The sequence below is a fragment of the Elephas maximus genome, chromosome 24 (genome assembly GCF_024166365.1).
Source record: "Elephas maximus indicus isolate mEleMax1 chromosome 24, mEleMax1 primary haplotype, whole genome shotgun sequence".
NCBI classification, from domain to species: domain Eukaryota; kingdom Metazoa; phylum Chordata; class Mammalia; order Proboscidea; family Elephantidae; genus Elephas; species Elephas maximus.
Genome location: NC_064842.1, coordinates 23,322,262 through 23,343,312, shown reverse-complemented (window position 1 = coordinate 23,343,312; position 21,051 = coordinate 23,322,262). Strand labels below are relative to the sequence as shown.

The 21,051-nt window shown below is 39.4% G+C and overlaps 1 protein-coding gene across 2 annotated transcripts in view; it reads right to left on the bottom strand.

Annotated features, from left to right (window-relative positions):
- RGS7 (regulator of G protein signaling 7) overlaps positions 1-21,051 on the bottom strand; it is a 572,390-nt gene that overhangs the window by 31,695 nt on the left and 519,644 nt on the right. For both annotated transcript variants that reach the window (XM_049867941.1, XM_049867940.1), the window contains exons 10-13: positions 12,095-12,169; positions 3,924-4,022; positions 1,223-1,284; positions 151-261 (exon numbers count right to left, since the gene is read on the bottom strand). In XM_049867941.1, the coding sequence (XP_049723898.1) occupies positions 151-261; positions 1,223-1,284; positions 3,924-4,022; positions 12,095-12,169 (347 nt within the window). The remainder of the gene's footprint in view (positions 1-150; positions 262-1,222; positions 1,285-3,923; positions 4,023-12,094; positions 12,170-21,051) is intronic.

Sequence of the window (21,051 nt, the reverse complement as noted above, 5' to 3'; positions counted from 1 at the left end):
TATCTTTAGTAAGAATTTTATATCATGGACCAATGTACGTAAAGTGTTAAAACTACAGTTTACAATTAATTAGCTATAGGATTCTTTCTGTTTCACTCAGACCCTGAAATAAAGTGATATATTTGGGGAAGAGAGAAGAATGCCACCTACCTTGCTTCAAGTTCCCAGAAAGTAGTATCATCAGACAGCCATGGGTTAGAAGGGTCGGGTGGCACAAGAAATGGGTCGTATTCTAAATACTGTTCCGTATAACTTAGTAGGCTAGGGAGAAAAAACATTTCCATTTTTCTTAGTTTTCTGGCTGCGGTTACACCCAGTCCAAAGTAAGGGACACAAGGAATCCTTGTTCAGTTAGAGAATGAAATTCAATGGCAGTTTTTCACATTCTAACAACTTGTATGGCAAACATATGCAGTTAGGATTCAATCTCTCCTCATGCCCAGGCCAGATGAGTCAACAGCCCTCCGTTAAAATGAAGCAAAGTGGAAGAGGTCAGTTTGTTAAGGCAGTGCTAAGGGTCAGCACCAATCCTTGGTCAGCCAGTGCACCTCTGGCTGAACTGATTATAGCCAACTCAGAGGAGGAAGGAAAAAGAAAATGTTTGACAAAAGTATTTACAGGGATTATGTAAAAGGAGAATCACTGAGGAAAACCATCCCTCTAAAAATTTGTATTTAAAAAAAAAAAAAAAGAAATGAAAGGGGAAAGAAGAAGTTGGAGAGGAAGGGTTTGGCAATCAATGCCCAAAGCTGAAGAATATGAATGACCTAAAGAACAGATTCAAATGGAAAAAAAAAAAGAAAAGGAAATGTCCCTGAATGACCAATTCTAATGCTAAAGTCAAGTAATAACTCAGTAGTGTGAGTGTTCAGATGAATTTACAGAGAGGATCCTCAGGGCCATAAGGTAACCGGTAAGTCGAAAATTTCATTTCTTCCAGCAGGAGTGAAATTATTCACCACCTTGGAAGTATCCTCTGTATCTGATTCTGGCTGCACAAGGATGGGACCTCTAGGGATTTAAGACAATAAGGATCATTCTGCCATTTCAGCTGTAACAAAACAGTTCTTCGAAAAGTTCCTATGTGCAACAAGAAAAAAAAAACTTCTATGGGACTCTAATTATTTGTCTCATCCCTCTCCCAACATTTCTCTTCCCACTTCCGACATCTGTCATTGTCATAAGAAATCTAGTATTTATAGGGAGATCTTGAAATACTTACCTATCAGCAACTTTTGACATTTTTAACCGATGTCTATCTAACTGTATTTGCCAATATTTTATCTGAAAAGAAGGTTATAGAAGTAGTTACATCAGTAATGGCATTCTCACAACTTTTATCTCTAAATTTTGACAGACTGGGCAATTCTGAACAAAGGTATATTCTAAGTCATTAAAATTTCAAAGCCAGTAAAAAACAAAACAAACAAACAAAAAGAACAAAGCAGAGGGCACTGAAAGTGTTAGCAAAAAATTAAAATCAGGTTGAATGAACAATGACCAGTATTGCTTTACTACAGCATCAAATTTGAACATATTACCTACTTCAACAAAATGTAACTTTATTTTAAAAGTTTTATGGAAATTTCAAACATTCCATTTCAAATATAGAATCACATTTTCTCCCAAATACTTAATTCAGAAAATTAATTCCCTGCTATTTGTTACTATAATTTAAAAATAAGTTCTACCTTCTAGTAATATTTCAACAAAGCATCAATGATGTGTGTTTTGAGAACAATTCTATCAACAATTCATAACAAACCCTCATGCAGACATAATACCTTTGGAAAAATTTTAATTAAAAACTCTTTGAACTACTTTTCCTTCACAGTGATTGTGAATATACTAGGAAAGCACGCATTATACTGTTTATAAATCAATGGGATTACAATAAAATATTAGATTAGCATCAAAAGGGAACAAAGCCTTATGATTCAACCAACCAAGAGATTTAATTATTATTTGATATAAGACACACTTACCTTGGTTTTGAAATGTTACTTGGAATCAAAACTATTGATCAATGGGTGGAAAGAAAAGTGATATGTACCATGATTTTATATCAATGCCAATAAGGGAAAGCTTCAAGAGGTTTACAGAGGTCCGAACTTGAGAAATAAGAGTGAACTGTCTTTGGGTAAAGATCATGTCATATCACTGGTTGCGGGAAATGTGTGAATCAAGGTCCTCAACCTCTTGTCCTCTCCTCCTTTAATACAGGGCCAGGAGTACAAAACAACTTCATAAAAAACCAAAAACCAAACCCATTGCCATCGAGTCAATTCTGACTCGTAGTGACCCTATAGGACAGAGTAGAACTGTCCCATAGAGTTTCCAAGGAGCGCCTTGTGGGTTTGAACTGCTGACCTTTTGGTTAGCAGACGTAGATCTTGACTACTACGGCACCAGGGTTCCTAAAAAACAGCTATAAAAAACAACTATAGGCAGTAGATTTACTTGCAAATCTGTGTGATTTTTAAAATTTGGTTAGAGAGGAAGAATTTGGGGGGTTAAGAATGCAGAGCTTTGAAAACCACTGCCATATGTTGATATACTTTCAAATGAAATCATTGGATGTGAGGAAAAAAAACAAAGTTGTCACTTTGAGGACTAAGGTGCAGCTGACCTGAGCCATGGTATTTTCAATCGCCCCATATGCATGCGAAAACTGGACAATGAATAGGAGAAGGCTGAAGAATTGATGCCTTTGAATTATGGTGTTGGTGGAGAATATTGAACATACCATTGTTATGGATTAACTTGTGTCCACTGAAAATGTGCGTCAAGCTGGCTAGCCTCTGCTTCCCAGTATTGTGTGATTGTCCACCATTTTGTGATCTGATGATCTTAATCCTATGTGTTGTAAATCCTAACCTCAATGAAGTTAATGGAGCCCTGGTGGTGCAGTGGTTAAAAGCTCAGCTGCTAACCAAAATGATGCCAGTTCGAATGCACCAGCCACTCCTTGGAAACCCTGTAAGATAGCTCTACTCTGTCCTATACGGTCGCTACGAGTTGGAATAGACTGAACGGCAATGGCTTCTTTTGGTATAACGTTAATGAGGTAGGATTAAAGGCAGTTATGTTAATGAGGCAGGACTCAATCTACAGGATTAGATTGTATTTTGAGTCAATCTCTTTTGAGGTAGAAAAGAGAGAAGACAGCAGAGAGAACAGGGACCCTACAACACCAAGAAAGAAATGCAGGGAGTGGAGTGCGTCCTTTGGACCCGGGGGGTTTCTGTGTTGAGAAGCTCCTAGACCAGGGGCATATTAATGACAAGAACCTTCTCCCAGAGCCAATGAGAGAGAAAGACTTCCCCTGGAGCTGGCGCCCTGAATTCAGACTTCTAGCCTCCTAGACTGTGAGAGAATAAATTTGTTAAAGCCATCCACTTGCACTATTTCTGTTATAGCAACACTAGATAACTAAGACAACCATGGACTGCCAGGAGAATGAAAAAATCTGCCTTGGAAGAAGTAAGAAGAATGCTCCCTAGAAGTGAGGGTGGTGAGACTTCATTTTATGTACTTTGGACACATTATCAGGAGGGACCAGTCCCTGGAGAAGGACATCATGCTTGGTAAAGTAGAGGGTCGCCGAAAAAGAGGAAGACCCTCAACAAGATGGATTGACACAGTGGCTGCAACAATGGGCTCAAACATGGCAATGCTTATGAGAATGGTGTGGGACGAGACGGTGTTTTGTTCTGTTGTACGTAGGATCACTATGAGTCAGAACCAACTTGAAGGCACCGAACAACAATACTTTCATTACCTGGTAACTACAAATCTTCTGCATGAAACAGTAAACCATGCAAATGTACTTTCAAAGACCCACTATTAACATTCACCATCTGGTCTTCATAGCAGTTACTCTGTAAACCTTTATTAACAAGTCATTTTAAAGGCTGACCTACCTGTTGGTGTAACTCATCTTCTGTTGGAGGCTTAGTTTCTGGTGTGGGTGTGTGGGTAGGGCTGTGGCTTCTAATATCATTCTGTAAACCATACACAGACTGTATTAAAATAAAAAGAGGTATGTTAATACAAAATACCATTTATAGTCACTGACTTCCTTAAAAATAATTTTTTTTGTTATATATTCAGTATGGTAACACAAAGCCCTGCTGCATATTTGATTAAACTTCTGATAAATATTCAAAAGGCACTGCTATGATGCATATCATACTTATTTAAAATAGGAGCACAGCTGTTTGCAAAAATGTGTGCTTAGATCGTTAACTTTGACAGAATAATTGATTATATGTAAACAACATGGTGAGTGTGATAATAAAATCTGGGGGTGGGCTGTGTTACAACACTGCGTAACATTTAAAAAGTATTGATTTTAGGATAAAATAGGCATGGAAATAGAATACCACAGAAATTTAATAAACCAAAAGAAGATAAAGATTAGTATGATCTTTACATAGAAAAGGAATGAAGTACTGGGGAGAGAGACTAGATTAAGAATTTTAATGCTGATTTGTTTCTGATGTTGCAATCACAGACACTCCACAGTGCTCCTACTTTCCCATGTCAACATTCAGTTATTTATCTCACAATATGGACCTTGCCACTGGGTGCCATTTGCAAACACCAGTGAACCCAAAGGCTTTACACAGCGTTGGAATTCATGATGCAACAGTGCTTCTTTACTGACTTGTCAAAATGTCAAACCTACTATTTAGGAAGACTTGTTCTTGAGAAAGACCCACTGCTTAGAAGTATAAATAAATATCTGGGGACTTAAGGGTATTAAAAAAAAAAAAAACTTCAACTTAATGTGTGAGATATCTCATTGTTCAACTCCATGGAAGGGGCTATATTACTTTTTTATATATGAAAATATTACTTTAAAATACATAATTTAATATGTGGTATCGAATACTTCTTTGCACGTGAGGATGAAGGCAGGATGCTAATGTAAAAAAAGATAATAAAACTGTATGTGCCCCCACAAAATTAAAGTTACCAGAAAAGATTTGGAAAGAAACTATTGAGATCTGAAGAGGACAGATGTAGATACTTAATTCAGCCAGTTTTCAGGCCCATCGCCAACCTCGCAGGTTTTGATAAACTCAAAGGTGCTCTGTTTTTAGCCTGCTCGCACTTGCACCCTATCTCCTAACTTCAACCATTGGCTCAATACCTGGATCCTTGGATCTGATTTTTGTCCTTGTGTCTGCTGTTATTTTGCTCTTAGTCTTTAGCAAATTTTGTCTTGGGTTTTAAGCATTTGGATCATCTAATTCTAGACCATCTTGGGTAGGTTCCCCTTCAATCCTCTCTCTCTGGATGCAGCCCTTACTCCTTGCAACTCAATTCCTGTCACCACTCACCCATTTCAACACAAGGTGTAGCACATGTGATATGGGTTCACTGTTAACAGGGCTGAACTGAATGACTTGGCCTCACTCTTTTCTTTCTTTCATTCATTCAAAATTTATTGAACAATTTTATGCTAGATATTGTACTAAGCAGTATAGATACAGACACAGTAGATACACATCCTCCTCCACTGGAACTCACAACCCAATAGAGGGAAAACATGGTATACAAACAATCATACTCAGATACATGTGATTAAAACTGTGTATCTGTGAAGCCTTATGAGAGGAAAGAATAACAAGAGCAAACAGCCTAGAGAACAAGGAGACAGTTTACACTGACGAAAGAGAAAAGCTTAAGTGAACTGCTACTAGTCATGTTTGAACATAATTAAATACAACTTTCTGAACTCTGAAATAACAGTTGAAGTTGATTTATAAAATTTAGGCAGCTGAAATACCACCAATTATACAGTAATTGCACTTTCCAAAATCTGCATTTTTTTTCAGTTGTATCACATTAATTTTTGATAATAAAAATAAAAAGATTCTAAGGCTTGAGATTTCTGTTCTTACTTACCTTGGCTTAATTACTCAAAGTTCTTTAATAAGAGACTTTATAAGATTTATAGTTCATGAAAAAGATGCTTACAAATCAAGGTAGCTGACAAGGTGTTTTTTTTTTTTTTTTTGGCTTAGATTAAAATTAATTAAAAAGGCTGTTAGAAAAATACATGCCTGGAGGAAGCCAGTTCAAAGAGAGAAGCCAAGAAAAGAAACAGAGAGACAGAGGAAAGAAGGAGAGGAAGAAATCTGATGGGGTTCAAGTTTAAGTTCCTGGGTCTAGTCATGCCCGGAGCCAGATCTATCCCTGCCCACCCCATGATTTCACCCCATGAGCCAGAAAACTCTACTCATTCAATCTAGTTTGAGCAGAGTTTCTGTTGCCTGCAACTTTAATACGCCCATTACTTAAACATTTTTATATTACTCAACGATACGAGTAGTTTACTGTGTTATGCAACATGTTAGATTTTCGATTCGCACATTCTGCACATGGACATGAGGAAATGCCAATCTGTTTATGCATAAATAGCTATAGCCATTGAATTATTAACAGCAGGAAACTAGACGCCTAATCACGAGTTCGCTAATTGTTCTTCCAAAATGTGCACATTTGCTGCTAACTATAATATTAAGTCCCATCACGTCCAGATGAGGGTCAGGAAACAGCTTACAGTTTTGAAATAGGGGCCCTGAAGTAACAGGAAGCAATCCAAAGGGTAGGTTCAGTCATACCCAAATGCATTGGTCACGCTCCTCAGGGTTTGTGTCTTAGGACCCCTCCAGTTACTGTCATGTAAAAATAAAGTCATTCTAGCCTGACGATTATAGTCAAAATTTGCATATCAGACTGAGGAAAATCAGGCACAATGCCCCTTAAAATGTGTCCAGATTGGGCTAATTTCTCTCTGTACCTGGTACATGATCATTCCTTCACATGGACTTGAAGGAACACATTTTTATCTCTTTATTTGTATTTTAGTCAAGTAAATTCAAATTTAAAAGAGAAATCTGAATATTTGATTTGAATCTCAAATACTTAAAAATATCTCAAATCACCAACTCACTCCAACAAAAAGGCTTGCATTAATCCAAAAAACACAAAATAATAAAATGTTTGAGAGGCTGTGGAGGGACTGTAACACTATTACACTGCTGGTGGGAATGTCAAATGGTACAACCACTTTGGAAATCGATTTGGTACTTCCTTAAAAAGGTAGAAATAGAACTACCATAAGACCCAGCAATCCCACTCCTCGAAATATATCCTAGAGAAAGAAGACCCTTTACACGAACAGTTATATGCACACCCATGTTTATTGCAGCACTGTTTACAATAGCAAAAAGATGGAAGCAACCAAGGTGCCCATCAATGGATGAATGGATAAATAAATTATGGTATATTCACACAATGGAATACTACACATCTATAAAGAACAGTGACGGATCTGTGAAACATTTCATAACATGGAGGAACCTGGAAGACATTATGCTGAGTGAAATTAGTCAGTTGCAAAAGGACAAACATTGTATAAGACCACTATTATAAGACGTTGAGAAATACTTTAGACTGAGAAGAACACATTCTTTTGTGGTTATGAGAGGGGGGAGGGTGGGAGAGGGATATTTACTAATTAGATAGTAGATAAGAACTACTTTAGGTGAAGGGAAGGACAACACTCAATACAGCGGACTAAACACAACTGGACTAAACCAAAAGCAAAGAAGTTTCCTGAACAGACTGAATGCTTCGCAGGTTAGTGAAGCAGGGGCAGAGGTTGGGGACCATGGTATCAGGGGACATCTAAGTCAATTGGCATAATAAAATCTATTAAGAAAACATTCTGCATCCCACCTTGAAGAGTGGCGTCTGGGGTCTTAAATGCTAGCAAGTGGCCATCTAAGATGCATCAATGAGTCTCAACCCACCTGGATCAAAGGAGAATGAAGAACACCAAGGACACAAGGTAATAAAGAGCCCAAGAGACAGAAAGGGCTATATGAACCAGAGACTACATCATCCTGAGACCAGAAGAACTAGATGGTGTCCGGCCACAACTGATGACTGCCCTGATAGGAAAACAGCGGAGGACCCCTGAGGGAGCAGAGGAACAGTGGGATGCAGACACCAAATTCTCATAAAAAGACCAGACTTAATGGTCTGACTGAGGCTAGAAGGACCCCAGTGGTCGTGGCCCCCCACGCCTTCTGTTGGCCCAGGACAGGAGCCATTCCAGAAGCCAAAACGTCGGACATAGATTGAACTGGACAATGGGTAGGAGAGGGATGCTGGTGAAGGGTGAGCTACCTGGATCAGGCGGACACTTGAGACTACATTGGCACCTCCTACCCGGAGGGGAGATGGGAGGGTAAAGGGGCTTAGAAGCTGGCAAAATGGACATGAAAAGAGAGAGTGGAAGGAGGGAGCAGGCTGTCTCATTGAGGGGAGAGTAATTGGGAGTATGTAGCAAGGTGTATGTAAGTTTTTATGTGAGAGACTGACTTGATTCATAAACTTTCACTTAAAGCACAATAAAAATTATTTAAAAAAATAATAAATAAGTAAAAAACATCTCAAATCAGCTGGACATCTAAACCTTCTCTTCAGGTATTTGATAAGCATGCTTGAAATTTGACAACTAAAGAAACCTTACATCCCCCACAGAAATGTAAAATAACCCTGATATTTGCTAGGCACATATACTATGTTAGTACTTTAGGGATTTACTTGAGGAAAGTATCAACGGCTTCAAAAGTACTATGTTCTTGATCTGCCCTATAATCACGAGAAATATAATTACAGCTGACACCCACAGAAATGAACGGCAGCTCTCTTTGCTCAGGGCATTATCTGTTTTCAAAGATTTAGTGGGGTGCAGAGGTTCAACTTCCTCACCAGCAGCAGCAAAAGATAGAGAGCCCATCACATTGCTCAGAGAAGAGAAAGGACACTGCCCAATTAGGAGTGGACGGCAAAGGCAGTTTCCAGACGCAGTAAGTGGCCTCTGCCCTTCTGTCTAGGATATGGATCGTACAGCGTTGTCTGTCCTAGGGGCAAAGCTTCGGAACCTTCAGTGGGTGGCAGATTAGAGTTTGCTGCTCGTTTTCAAGTTATTCATTGAAAGAGTGGTGTGACAATTTAGAAGCACAAGCCATTTAAATTCCCTTTATAAGACTTAAGAAAATTATACAATTATGTGTCTGCATACATGTTTACCCACTTGTTCAATGTCTGCATCCTTATTGGATGGTGAATGGTGGGATTAGGGCCCCACCTGTCCCGTTTGCCACTGAATGCCTAAAAACCAAAAGCCATTGCCATCAAGTCGATTACGACTCATAGCGACCCGTAGGACAGAGTAGAACTGCCCCATAGGGTTTCCAAGGGGCACTTGGTGGATTCAAACTGACAACCTTCTGGTTAGCAGTTGTAGCTCTTAACCACGATGCCACCAGGGTTTCCTCTGAATGCCTAAAGCCTAGTAAAATGTCTATCATATAAAGTAACCAAAAAACCAAAACAGTTGTCATCAAGTTGACCCTGACTCATGGTGACCTCAGGTGTGTCAGAATAGAACTGTGCTCCATAGGGTTTTCAGTGGTTGATTTTTGGAAACCAGTCACCAGGCCTTTCTTTCAAGGCACCTCTAGGTGGACTTAAACCTCCAACCTTTAAGTTAGCAGCTGACAATGTTAATTGTTTGCTCTACCCAGGGACCCCTTAGCATGTAATAGTGGGCATGTAATAGAGACTTGTTAAATCTGCTAAGTGAATGAATCATTCCAGTTCCTAACCAAATATGAGCTAAAATAGCAGTGATAATATTTCTAAAAGACAAACCCCATGTGGTTTAGAGTCCTATAATCTACTACGTAAAATAACATTATTGTCAGTGAAAATTCTAGCAAATTCAATATTTCTGATTACGAGAAGCTACATTTACCAATAGTGAGAAAATCAATATATTCCAGTTGTTGAAAACGAGGGCACGCATGCCATTCGTTGTAGTATTCTTCAGAACTTTCCTTTGTCTCTGGTAAATTTCAGGGCTCTATAGCTCTGCAGAGGTGCCTTGTAGTTCTCCTTATTGATTCACAGGTAATTACACCAAATCCTGGACAGAGAGACCTAGAACTCAATGATGCCGTCTCTTCACAGCATTTCGCCTCATATTTTTTTCCATAATTAAATGAGGGCCGATGGTACATGAAGAGCAGCATCGGTAACTAGTGCTTTCAGACTCTCAAGAAGAACAACGTCAGATGAAGCATTGGTAGGACTGCGATACTGAACATAGTGCTAAGGAGTGTAAGTGATTATTTTATTCTGAGTTCTATCTCGTGAATTCGTTTGCTTTCTTTTCCGAATCAGAGCATATCTCCATGGGTGTCTGCTGGGCAAAACAGGACACACAGTAAATAAGTAACTCTTCAAAATTCAGAAAATAGTGAGAGGCACCTCAATGCACTTTTTGGGGACCTGACAACATTTTTGAATCTTGTTCCACAAAGCCGGCCCCCACAGCACCCACGATGTGGTTGTGCGCAGAGGATAGAAGGAGCGCAGGGGGGCCAGCCCCAGGGTAGACCACACGGACAGGCTTTGTCTATGTCTTGCTTTGCCTCTTTCTCTCAGAGAGGCCCAGGAAGCAAAAGCTTTTGAGTTCAGCATCTGAATGAGTTTTGTGGTTCTTTCCCGGTGGCTTCTTTAGCCTAACAGCCAGGTAAACTGTCTTAAAAGAAAGAAAACATACCTGGAGCACATTGGGGGCCCTAGAAGGTGATGCTCTGTTTTTAGGCATGGAAGAAAAGACAATAAGAAATAAGACTACAGTTTTTGTTTTTGTTTTAGTGCTAATTGCAGGGACACATACCCTGGAAAATCCTATGGCCATATAAGGAAAAGGAATCCCTGGATGGCCCAAATCTTTAAGGTTCAACTACTTCCGGCTCAATGGCAGTGGGTAGTGGGTTAACGACAGTGGGCAGTGGGTTACTAGTCAAAAGACTAGGGGCTGGAACCCACCCAGAGGCGCCTTGGAAGACAGGCCTGGAGATTTGCTTCTCAAAGTTCACAGCCTTGAAAACCCTATGGAGCAGTTCTACTCTGCACACTTGGGGTGGCCACGGGTCAGAATTGACTCAAAGGCAACTAACAACAATACATGAGGAAAAATTCCACAGAAAATAATGTCCTGAACTGTGTGGAACGCTTTAATGGAGTATTTCCAACTGGTGGGCTCAGAGTGATAGCTGCAGATTATAAATTCTTATTGTGTGCATCATGTATTTTTTATAGAATGAATAGAAATGTCTTCTGTATGTATTACTTTAAAAATAGGGTTGATACTATTTACTGCAAGGCATTTTCAAAAGGTTATTTAAAAACATCACTGACTTCAGGATAGCTTCCAAACCCACCCCCCTTCCCTTAAGTATTCCTCACTTAATAGACACTGAACATAAAATTACTATCATATGACTGTTTGACAGAAATCTGGGGTTAAAAAGGAGTCTTCATACTCTATCTGTAATTAAACACATTTTTTATGTCCCTTTTTCCTCAGACTTTTCTCTAAAAATGTCCCTTCTCTCATCCTAATTGCTTTTTCTCAGATAATTTCTATCTTTCTTCATTTCCTGGCCTGTGAAAGAGACACTCTTCTCTGCTGATGGGGCTTCCTGAGAGGGAGAGGGTAAGAGATCCTTCCCTTCCTATTCTTCTCCTGTCAGAGCCAGTCAGCACCACCCATGGGTCCTGGGGAGCAGACATGCTAGAGAATTTGGAGTCTTTGAGCGGTACAAATGGTTAAGTGCTTGGCTACTACCAAAAGTTTTGGCAGTTTGAGTCCACCCAGAGAAGCCTTGGAAGAAGGTCAAGGCAATCTGCTTCTGAACGTTCACAGCCTTGAAAACCCCGTGGAGCACAGTTCTACTCTAACTCACATGGGGTCACCATGAGTCGGAATCAACTCAGCGGCAACTGGAAAAAAAAATTTTCCTGAGGAGAAAGAGATTGACAGAAGCCCAGGGCTTGAAGTCCTAAGTGTCTTATACAGAGCAACAAGGAAGAGGAGGAATGACACTAGTAGATACTCCATGAAAGAGGAGAAAATATATTTTTTAAAAAATGACCGGTGTCCCGTAAAAAGTGCAACTCATTACCAAGATCAGTACAACAAACGTTGCTTTACCTTCCGGGTTTTGTGTGGGTTTCTCATTCTGGATGACTTCTTAATGTCCACTTCAGTAGTATTTACACATCCGGGCTGGAAATGAAAAAGCAGAGAGACACAAGAAATTGAGTGTGAAGTTTCTGCTCAGCGCGTTTCTCAGTAGGTGAATGACTCGCTCTCCAGAGCCTGGGCAAATGCCAAGACAACAAATGTCGCTTTCTAAACTGTCACAGCCACTAAAAAAGAATTAAAAAAAATTATTTTATTGTGGTGAAAATATACCTAACAGAACACACGCCATCCCAACAATTTCTACAAGTACAATTCAGTGATATTGATTACATTCTTCAAGCTGCGCTACCATTTTCTCTATTCTTTTCCAAATTATTCTACCAACACTAACATAAACTCAATTCCCCCTGAAAAGAACATCCCCCTTTCCCTCCTTCCTCCCACTAACCACTAATAATCTTTGGTTTCTACATATTTGCTTATTTCATAGAAGTGAGGTCACACAATATTTATCCTTTCGTGACTGACTCGTTTTACTCAGCATAACGTTTTCAAGGTTCATCCATGTCGTGGCATGTATCAGAACTTCGTTTCTCTTTATGATGAGTAATAGTCCGTTGTATGTATGTACCCGTTTTGTTTATCCACTTGTCTGTTGGTGGACACTTGGGTTGTTTCCAGCTTATGGCTATTGTGGAAAGTGCTGCAATGAACATTGGTGTACAGGTTTCTGTTTACATTCCTGAACTATCAAAGCCGCTTTTATCAGGAATAGTCAGTAATAAAATAGATTTGGCCATCGCAGTCCTCACATTAAAAAAAAAACCTATCTTATTAATAACTCTCAGAGAAACGGGAAAAAGGAATACTTGGGCTTTACTTAAGACAGTGGGTGTTTACATTTATAGCTGCTAACCCGGAAGCCTTAGAGCAAGGGTATCCTGAGACCAAATGAAGTGACATCCCAGCTGATTTCTCCCCTCAACCCCCCTCAGAGGGTGCCCACTCTGATCCAACATGACACTGATGTTATACGGCCTCTTGCTTTTCCCAAGTTGGAAAACTAGAATGGCTTTCAGTAGCGCCAGCTAAAAACCCAGTGTGAATTTTTTACGGTGATTGTGAGGTCCAGATACTTGTTTTTCACAGACAGAACGTGCAATGGAGTTTGTGGTTAAAATGAGGAATATGAAGAAACTGGTACTCAATATACCATGCTTATTCCTACAAATTCCCAACTGCCTCCTTTACCCTCAGGCAGGTGATCGCTTTAAGGGGCTGAAGGAAAGTGTGGGCTGCCTGATCCTGGCTGTCTGAAAACCTCCAGAGTCTTAATTTGCCGGGCTGATTGAAGAAACTGACTGACTAGCTTTCAGTTGCACAGAAACAAACAGGCATAAAGCTTGTTTTGTATTTGGAGGAGGAGAGGGAGAAGAGAGAGGGGAGGGAAAAGGAAGGAGGGAGAAAGGGAGAGAGAAAAGGAAGAATGAGGGATGGGGAAGAGAAGAGGGAGAGTAGGGAGGGAGGGAATATGAATCAGGAAACAGGGAAGAAAGGAGACTAAATACACGAGATCAAGGTCTAAAAATGACCTTAGTTATACTTTATTGTATAGAAGTGGCAGAAAGTTAGTGATTAATTATATGGGTTGTGTTTCTTTGGCTTTTGAGTTTCTGGTACAGGATTTAGACATCTTTGGTCCTAGTAAAAAACACGTATGTTGTTCAGCTTCTCTTTTTCTTCCTAAGAGTGTAAGAACATCAAGCCATCATTAATCCTTGAACGTGACTCCAGAGACACTATGAATGAGGAAAGAGGTTTTTGCAGACTTGATATACGGTTGGTGGTAGGGAGGGCAAAAGGCACCAATCAGTACGACTAGAGAATGATTAGAGAATAATTACAGAATCGTCTCGTCTCCACACACGACCACTGGCAAGTGACAGGGATTAGGTCTCGGTATAATTGAGGACATAGGACATTTTCCTTAAAGACCTTTCTCCTGATAGCATAGCCATTGTGAGAAAACTCCACTGTAACATTATAAGGGAGAAGGAAGTAAACAAATAAAACATTTTTTCTTGATTTTTTTTCCTACAAAGTTTACATGTAAAATACATATACTACAGACACACACTATACTATAAACATTAAATAAATTATAAACTGGGTTTGCCTATTTAGTGAGGAATAGAAGTGCCTGGTTTAGTACTGTGGTCTGCTTGGCTGTGTGGGAAGAAGGGGAAGTACCCTCCTGGGTGGACCTTATTTACTAAGTGACACTGAGCAATTAAACCTGTGGTTGATCAATATCTGACATTATGATGTAATTTTTCTGTGGTCTGGATCTAGGCATCGGTATTTTTAAAAGACCCAAGAGAATTCAATTTGCAATTAGGGTTCACTACTACTGATCTGGAAACCCTGGTGGCGTAGTGATTAAGTGCTATGTTTGCTAACCAAAGGGTTGGCAGTTCAAATCTGCCAGGCCCTCCTTGGAAACTCTATGGGGCAGTTCTACTCCATCCTATAGGGTCGCTGAGTCAGGATTGATTCGAGGGCACTGGGTGGGACTAATGATCTAGGTGTAACAAAGATAATGTTTGGAAAATATTAAAGCCATGTGCTTTCATTTCCTATTCAATTTATATTTCCTTGCAGCTTTCCATGCTCAAGGCTGAACCATTAAGAAAGGGTAGAGGAGGTGCTCAAATTCTTTTAGCTTTTTTTGATGTATCAAGAACCAAGCATAGAAAGATAGATCATAGCGGAGCTTTTTTCTATGTGTTAAGGGGTGGAGATAACTAGGATATGATACACAGTAAAGGACAAGCATGTCCCTTTGTGATCTGGAGGAAAAGAGAAATCAAAGTAAGATGCAGAGTTTAGTAAGTGTCTCACTTCTGTCAGGAAGAAACCCAGATAAGTATGAAGGAGCCTGTGAGCATGGGGTGGAATAGCGAGTCTCATGCCCCTAGAAGAAGCCCTGCATGCGGTCATATCCATTAGGAATCCCTATAAGAAGGCAGGAGTTGGCCAGGAAAGTGAACCTGGGATAATGCTTCCAGGGACCCAGAATTTATGTGCCTCAATAAAGGACACGGAGGTTCTGAGAAGACTGATGGATAGAAGTCTGAGGTTGAGACAAAGGCCACATGGGCATGGATTCTATGCTCAGGAGCAAATGGCTAGGGACACAAACTCCATCAGTGAGTGCAGGTGATGAGCTGACACCTGTTGCAGTACCCCCAGGGACAGACTACAGTGGCCTCTCTAGAGCAGAAATCAACAAGGACCTAGAAGATGCCCTGTGGATTCTTGGCCCTCACCCCTACTCAACAAGATCATACAAACAATCCAAGACTAGACAAAAACAATCTTGGGTCGCAGCAGTGAAAGTGGGGGAAACCTGAAAGCATGACTATTCATCTAGAAATGACTGAGTTATTGAAAGAGATCATTTAAATTACTGCATCACACTGAAATAGAACATTGAAACCTATCCCTCAAACAGGTATCTGAGGAACTACAGACATCTGAGGAGTCTGAACTAGTTGAAATCTAAAAATCCTTTCTTAATAAACTGCAATTCTAAATAAATCTTAATACTAACATGGGATTTTTTAAAATTGTGGTAAAAATATATGAGACAAACATTTGTCCATTCAACGTTTTTCCCATGTACGATTCAGTGACATTGATTACATGGACCATGCTGTGCTACCACCACCCATATCCGCTGTCGAGTTCCCATCACCTATTTTCATTTCACAGATTAACAGAGTATCAACAGATATTTGATGCTTCCTAAACAATGGTTCCCCTTTTCCCCTCCAGGTGGGATAATGGACCAAAGGCCCCAGAAATAGTGTCAACTTTTGAGGACACTAGTAGACAGTTTTTCCTCCCATAGGAAGTATCTGACAGATAGAACTAGAATTTTAATTCTCAAAGTTCAAAGACTGGCCTTTTACATTTAATTAATGAACCATTACAGACATCTACAGTTGGTATTTGAGCCAATTTTGAACACCATTAATCATCAAGTTAGTAAGAAAGCATTGATCCTGAAAACAAATGTTTCTAGAGTCTGAACCCTGAGCTATATTCCATAACCCTGCTCCCATCCTAGGCAAATAAAATCTTCTGGTTTAAAGTTTGTTGATAATGGTTAAAATAATAAAATGGACCCGGGATTCTTGTCTCAGTAGTCCTCTGGCTTCTTTGTGTATCATATCTAAAAAAGGCCCCCATGGGACTGCTAAGGGTTAGACAGATCTCTGATCTCTAAGTTAAATACAGGACTGTTGAAGATTAAAGAGGCTCCAAGGCCCAGAGTTGTCTAGGATGTGTCTGAAGAGCTAAGGTCTTGACCTAGTGCTGGTAGCCCTGGAAATTCACTGCTTTCAGAATCAGGCACTATGGCAAATGCAACGTGGCAATATTTAAAAAAATTCTTTTATTTATCAAATACTTTTATGCATTGAATTATTTGTCAAATCTTGTGATCAATTGTGCGATGCAGAAATAAAGGAATGATCATCTCTATTTCAATAACATAGTGTAGTAAGGACGACAGGCACTTGAATAATCAAAATATGAGGGCATATGGACAAAGTGGACGTTATAGCAGGGCAATATTGTTCTGTTGGTTATACCCAATGGGGCAGCTAAATGTATTTTTAATCTTGCTTTTAAGTAGTTTTGATCCCATAAGACCATGTTGTTCTTGGTTATTTAAAAAAAAAGAAAAGCAGTTACGTTTTGAAACCTATATAAAAGTACTACTAGCTAGCACCAGCTCCATGTGAAATGTTATGCATAAATTTGTTTTCTGCAGAGATAAATATATCTTCCAATAAGATATAAATAGCACTAGCATTACCAAATAGGCACTGAATAAAAATGTTTGAGGATGTACTCTTTGCTGGATTTCGGATTAAGTGCATAGTATTGATGGATTTAAGGAATAATAATTGGCATTTACGTTGGCCTAGAAGAGAATCATAAGTTATTTTTAGTGATTCAAAAGTCAATTTATTTTCAATAGAACTAAGCTGTGTTGTAACGTTATTATAATATTATTCATTCAAAGACGGCATTCAATACCTTGGATTTCATCTCTTAAGTGGCACAAGGAACATATTATTGAGCAATATGACTGCCACAGTGTTCATGCAAGTATCTCAATGAATTGTAAAACCGAGTTGAAATTTTTGGTTTCCTTGCGGTTAAAAACCCCATCTAGTTCTTTTCACGGCACAATACATTGTCATTAGTTGGAGCACAGGGCACACTTATATTCAGAACAACTTGGGAAAATTTAAGGTCCTTCAGTGAACAGCATCGTCACTAAGAAACAGTAATGGGGTACAGCTCTCATCAAATTCATTCATGGTAGCTGGGCAAAACAATATTCTAAATGACACATGAATGGACGTTTAAGAATGAGGAGGCAAATACAGCTAAGAGTAAGAACTATGCTTATTCCCGGAAGTTAAAAAAAAAAAAAAAAAGCGATTCAGGAAAAATTAAAGTTTTAAATACATGTAATTATTGAGTTCTAATACAATAAAATTAATGAAAAAGATTCACTCTTTTGTAACATAGCACTCATTTGAAAAATTCAATTTGATACATACTGTACTTCAACTAAAGAGCCCTGGTTGCACAGTGGTTAAAGCGCTCAGCAGCTACTCCTTGGCAGAAAGATGTGGCAGTCTGCTTCGGTAAAGATTTACAGCCTTGGAAACCCAAAGGGACAGTTCTACTCTGTCCTATAGGGTCATATGAGTCAGAATAGACTTGACAGCACTGGGTTTGGTTTTTCTGATATTTCAATTAAAAGTAATTATAAATTTTAAAATGTTTAATTTCAGAATTGTTTTTAAAGGTCTTCTTTAAATTTTTTTAATCACCTGCCAAGTGATTCGGCCTCCGACCTTCTCAGCCCTGCTGACCCACCCATTTACCAAATCCACACAAAATCCAGGAAGCTGTTTGGGACAATTGGCCTGGAATTCCTTCCATTCACCTCCTCTAGAATACATACTCATTTGATTCCTGACCAATCTCATTTGCTGGCTTCAGAATCTTAAACAAATTCTTTAATGTATGCTATGTATCAACTTCACGTATCCAAGAGGAAGAGGAAGGCTGTTTAGCAGAGAGGAGGGAAGTATTTCATATATGTTTGGAGCTGTAGAAAATTGTTAGGTTCGGTAGAAATTGTGACGGTGGTAACGGCTTTGGTTTTATCCTAAATGTAAGGGGAAGCTATCGAAGGGTTTTAAACAGGGAAATGATTTGGTATAATTTACATTTAAAAAAATTCACTCTAGCTGCTACTTTGGGAGTAGATTATCAGTGTGGGTTCAGGGCAGAAGTGGAAGTGGGAGACCAGTTAGCAGGTTGTTGAATAGTCCAGGTGAGAGATGGTGAAGTGGGTCTGCCCAACATCAGAGGTGATGAGAATGGGTTGGATGGGGGATAGATACATTTGAAGCTAGAATCACCAAAACGGGCTGATGGTATGGAACAGAATGCATTCTGAGGGAAAGAAAATAGCCAAGGATGACTCCTAGTTTTTGGCTAGAGCAACTGGGAGAGGTGGTGCCATCTACTGAGATGGAGAAGACTGGAATAGAAACAAATTTAAAAGAAGAGAGGAATCAGGGATGACTTTTGGATTATATTTATATACAATTTTAGTATTTATTTAATTCTCCAATTGGGAGCATACTGCAGCTCTATGTAGTAGTCACTATGAAGACTCACAACTCAGAGCATTTCCAACATAATTGCTTGTACAATAACCTGTCCCTGATCCATCGTTTTGTGTTTTTATCTTTTTGAGTCATCACTGGTGATATGAAGACTTCACGGAACGTGAAGCATTAACACTGATGGTCAATTACGAATGTGTGGTGGAGCTGCTGCCTCTTATTACTCAGAGCCTCTGCTATGCTTCCCTAAGTTCTTCTCCAGTGAGTCTTAACACATTGTCTTTATCTGCTCTTCCAGAAATCAGACCATTTTAGGCTTACATTTAGGAACTGTCTGTACATTCTTCAATGACATTCTCTTTTTATATATTAGCAGTTGTCATGAGAACAAATCAGTGTTAGAAGAAATACAACCAGAATGCTCCTTAGAAGCAAGGATGGTGAGACTTTGTCTTGCTTACTTTGGACACATCATCAGGAAAGAACAATCACTAGACAAGGACATCATGTTTGGTAAAGTAGAGGGTCAGTGAAAAAGAGGGAAACTCAAAATGAGATGAATCGACATGCTAGCCGCAACAATGGGATCAAACATATCAAAGACCATGGATATGGTGCACGACTGGGCGGCATTTCACTCTCTTACTCATAAGGTCACCATGAGTTGGAGAAGACTTGATTAACAACAAAAGCATGTTTTCATAAGGTACTATCAGACTGCTCGAGGTCTCAATGAGCTACCAAGAGAATTCTAACAAATAAATTTGCTTGTAGCTTTTTCTGGAGCCCTGGTACCACAGTGGTTAAGAGCTTGGCTGTTAACCAAAAGGTCAGAAGTTCAGATCCACCACCTGTTCCCTGGAAACCCTATGGGGGCAGTTCTATTCTGTTCTATAGGGTTATTATGAGTTGGAATCAACTGGATGGCAACGAGTTTGTTTTTTTTAATTTTTATAGCTTTTTCTGTGATCACTGGCATTACCCATGTTTAATGCTTGACTTTAAAATACTTAAAATATTCCCAGTTAGAATAGCTTTGAAAAAAACAAACAAACAAAAAAACCACTGAGTAGAGGCTGAGTTGTCATAATGACTCTTAACAAAATACGCACTCATCGAGGAAGAGACAAAATCTTATTACCTTTGTGTCTTGAATACCTTGCACAGCCCTTGCTACATGGTAGGTGCTTATAGAAGGAGAAGACTTTGAAACCCACTTCCCATTCTTCTTCCTCTACTCACTGTCTCATGGCCCTTTTCATCCCGAAGAGAGGAAGAACTATTCCTCACATTGGTCACTCTGAAACACTGATGGGGCCATGTCTGCTAGGGATGAGGTCGCTGGATGAAAAGACCTGAGGCAGGTGTGCATGGATTCTTCTTTTCTTCTTTCTTAGTACCTGCAGCCAAATGGGTAATGCCACGCATACTAGCTATTCATCTCCTTCCCTTTATATGATTTTTTCCCCCCTACAACAAGATGGTTGCAATGCAAACATTTTTAATTGGGGGAGAAAAAAGCCCCTCTTAAGTCTTGAGAATTAACTTGATGCTCTAACTTGCCTTGCCTTAGGTAGTTCTCTATTGGCTCATCAGGCACTTGCATAACCATTGGGTAGCGGCACTTTGATTTACTTTGTGCTGTTGTTCCTCTGGTGTCTCACTCATGAGAAGATGAGTAGCAACTCAGAATCTTGAGATTCCTGGTTCATAAGCTTAATGCCATCAACCACAATACCAGTGGCCATTGAATCAACCCCAACTCATGGTGATCCTATGTGTTTCAGAGTAGAACTGTACTCCATAGGGTTTTCCTTGGCTGAGTTTTTAGAAGTAGATTGCCAGGACTGTTTTTCGAGGTGCCTCTGTGTGGACTCAAACCTCCAAACTTTCAGTAGCAGCTAGCAAGTTAACCATTAGCACCATCCGGGGAATACCATCAAATACCTTGAAATTTTTTACTTTGCTCTGTTAGTTGACTGTTGGAATGAACAAATAAAACCTAGACTTGCTCGCAGATGGCAATGAAAATTCCCACCATTTAAAAGCTAAGCACCATAAGGCAGGAAAATAGATGTGTTACTGAATTGGAAAAAACAGTTTTTAAGGGACTTTGTAGATATTGCTACTGTAAACACAGGTAACATAAATGATATGCTACAACCAGTATACAGACCTAAACAAATTACCTAATAGTATAAATAACCCACAGTCAGTTCAAAAGGCTCATAATAATTG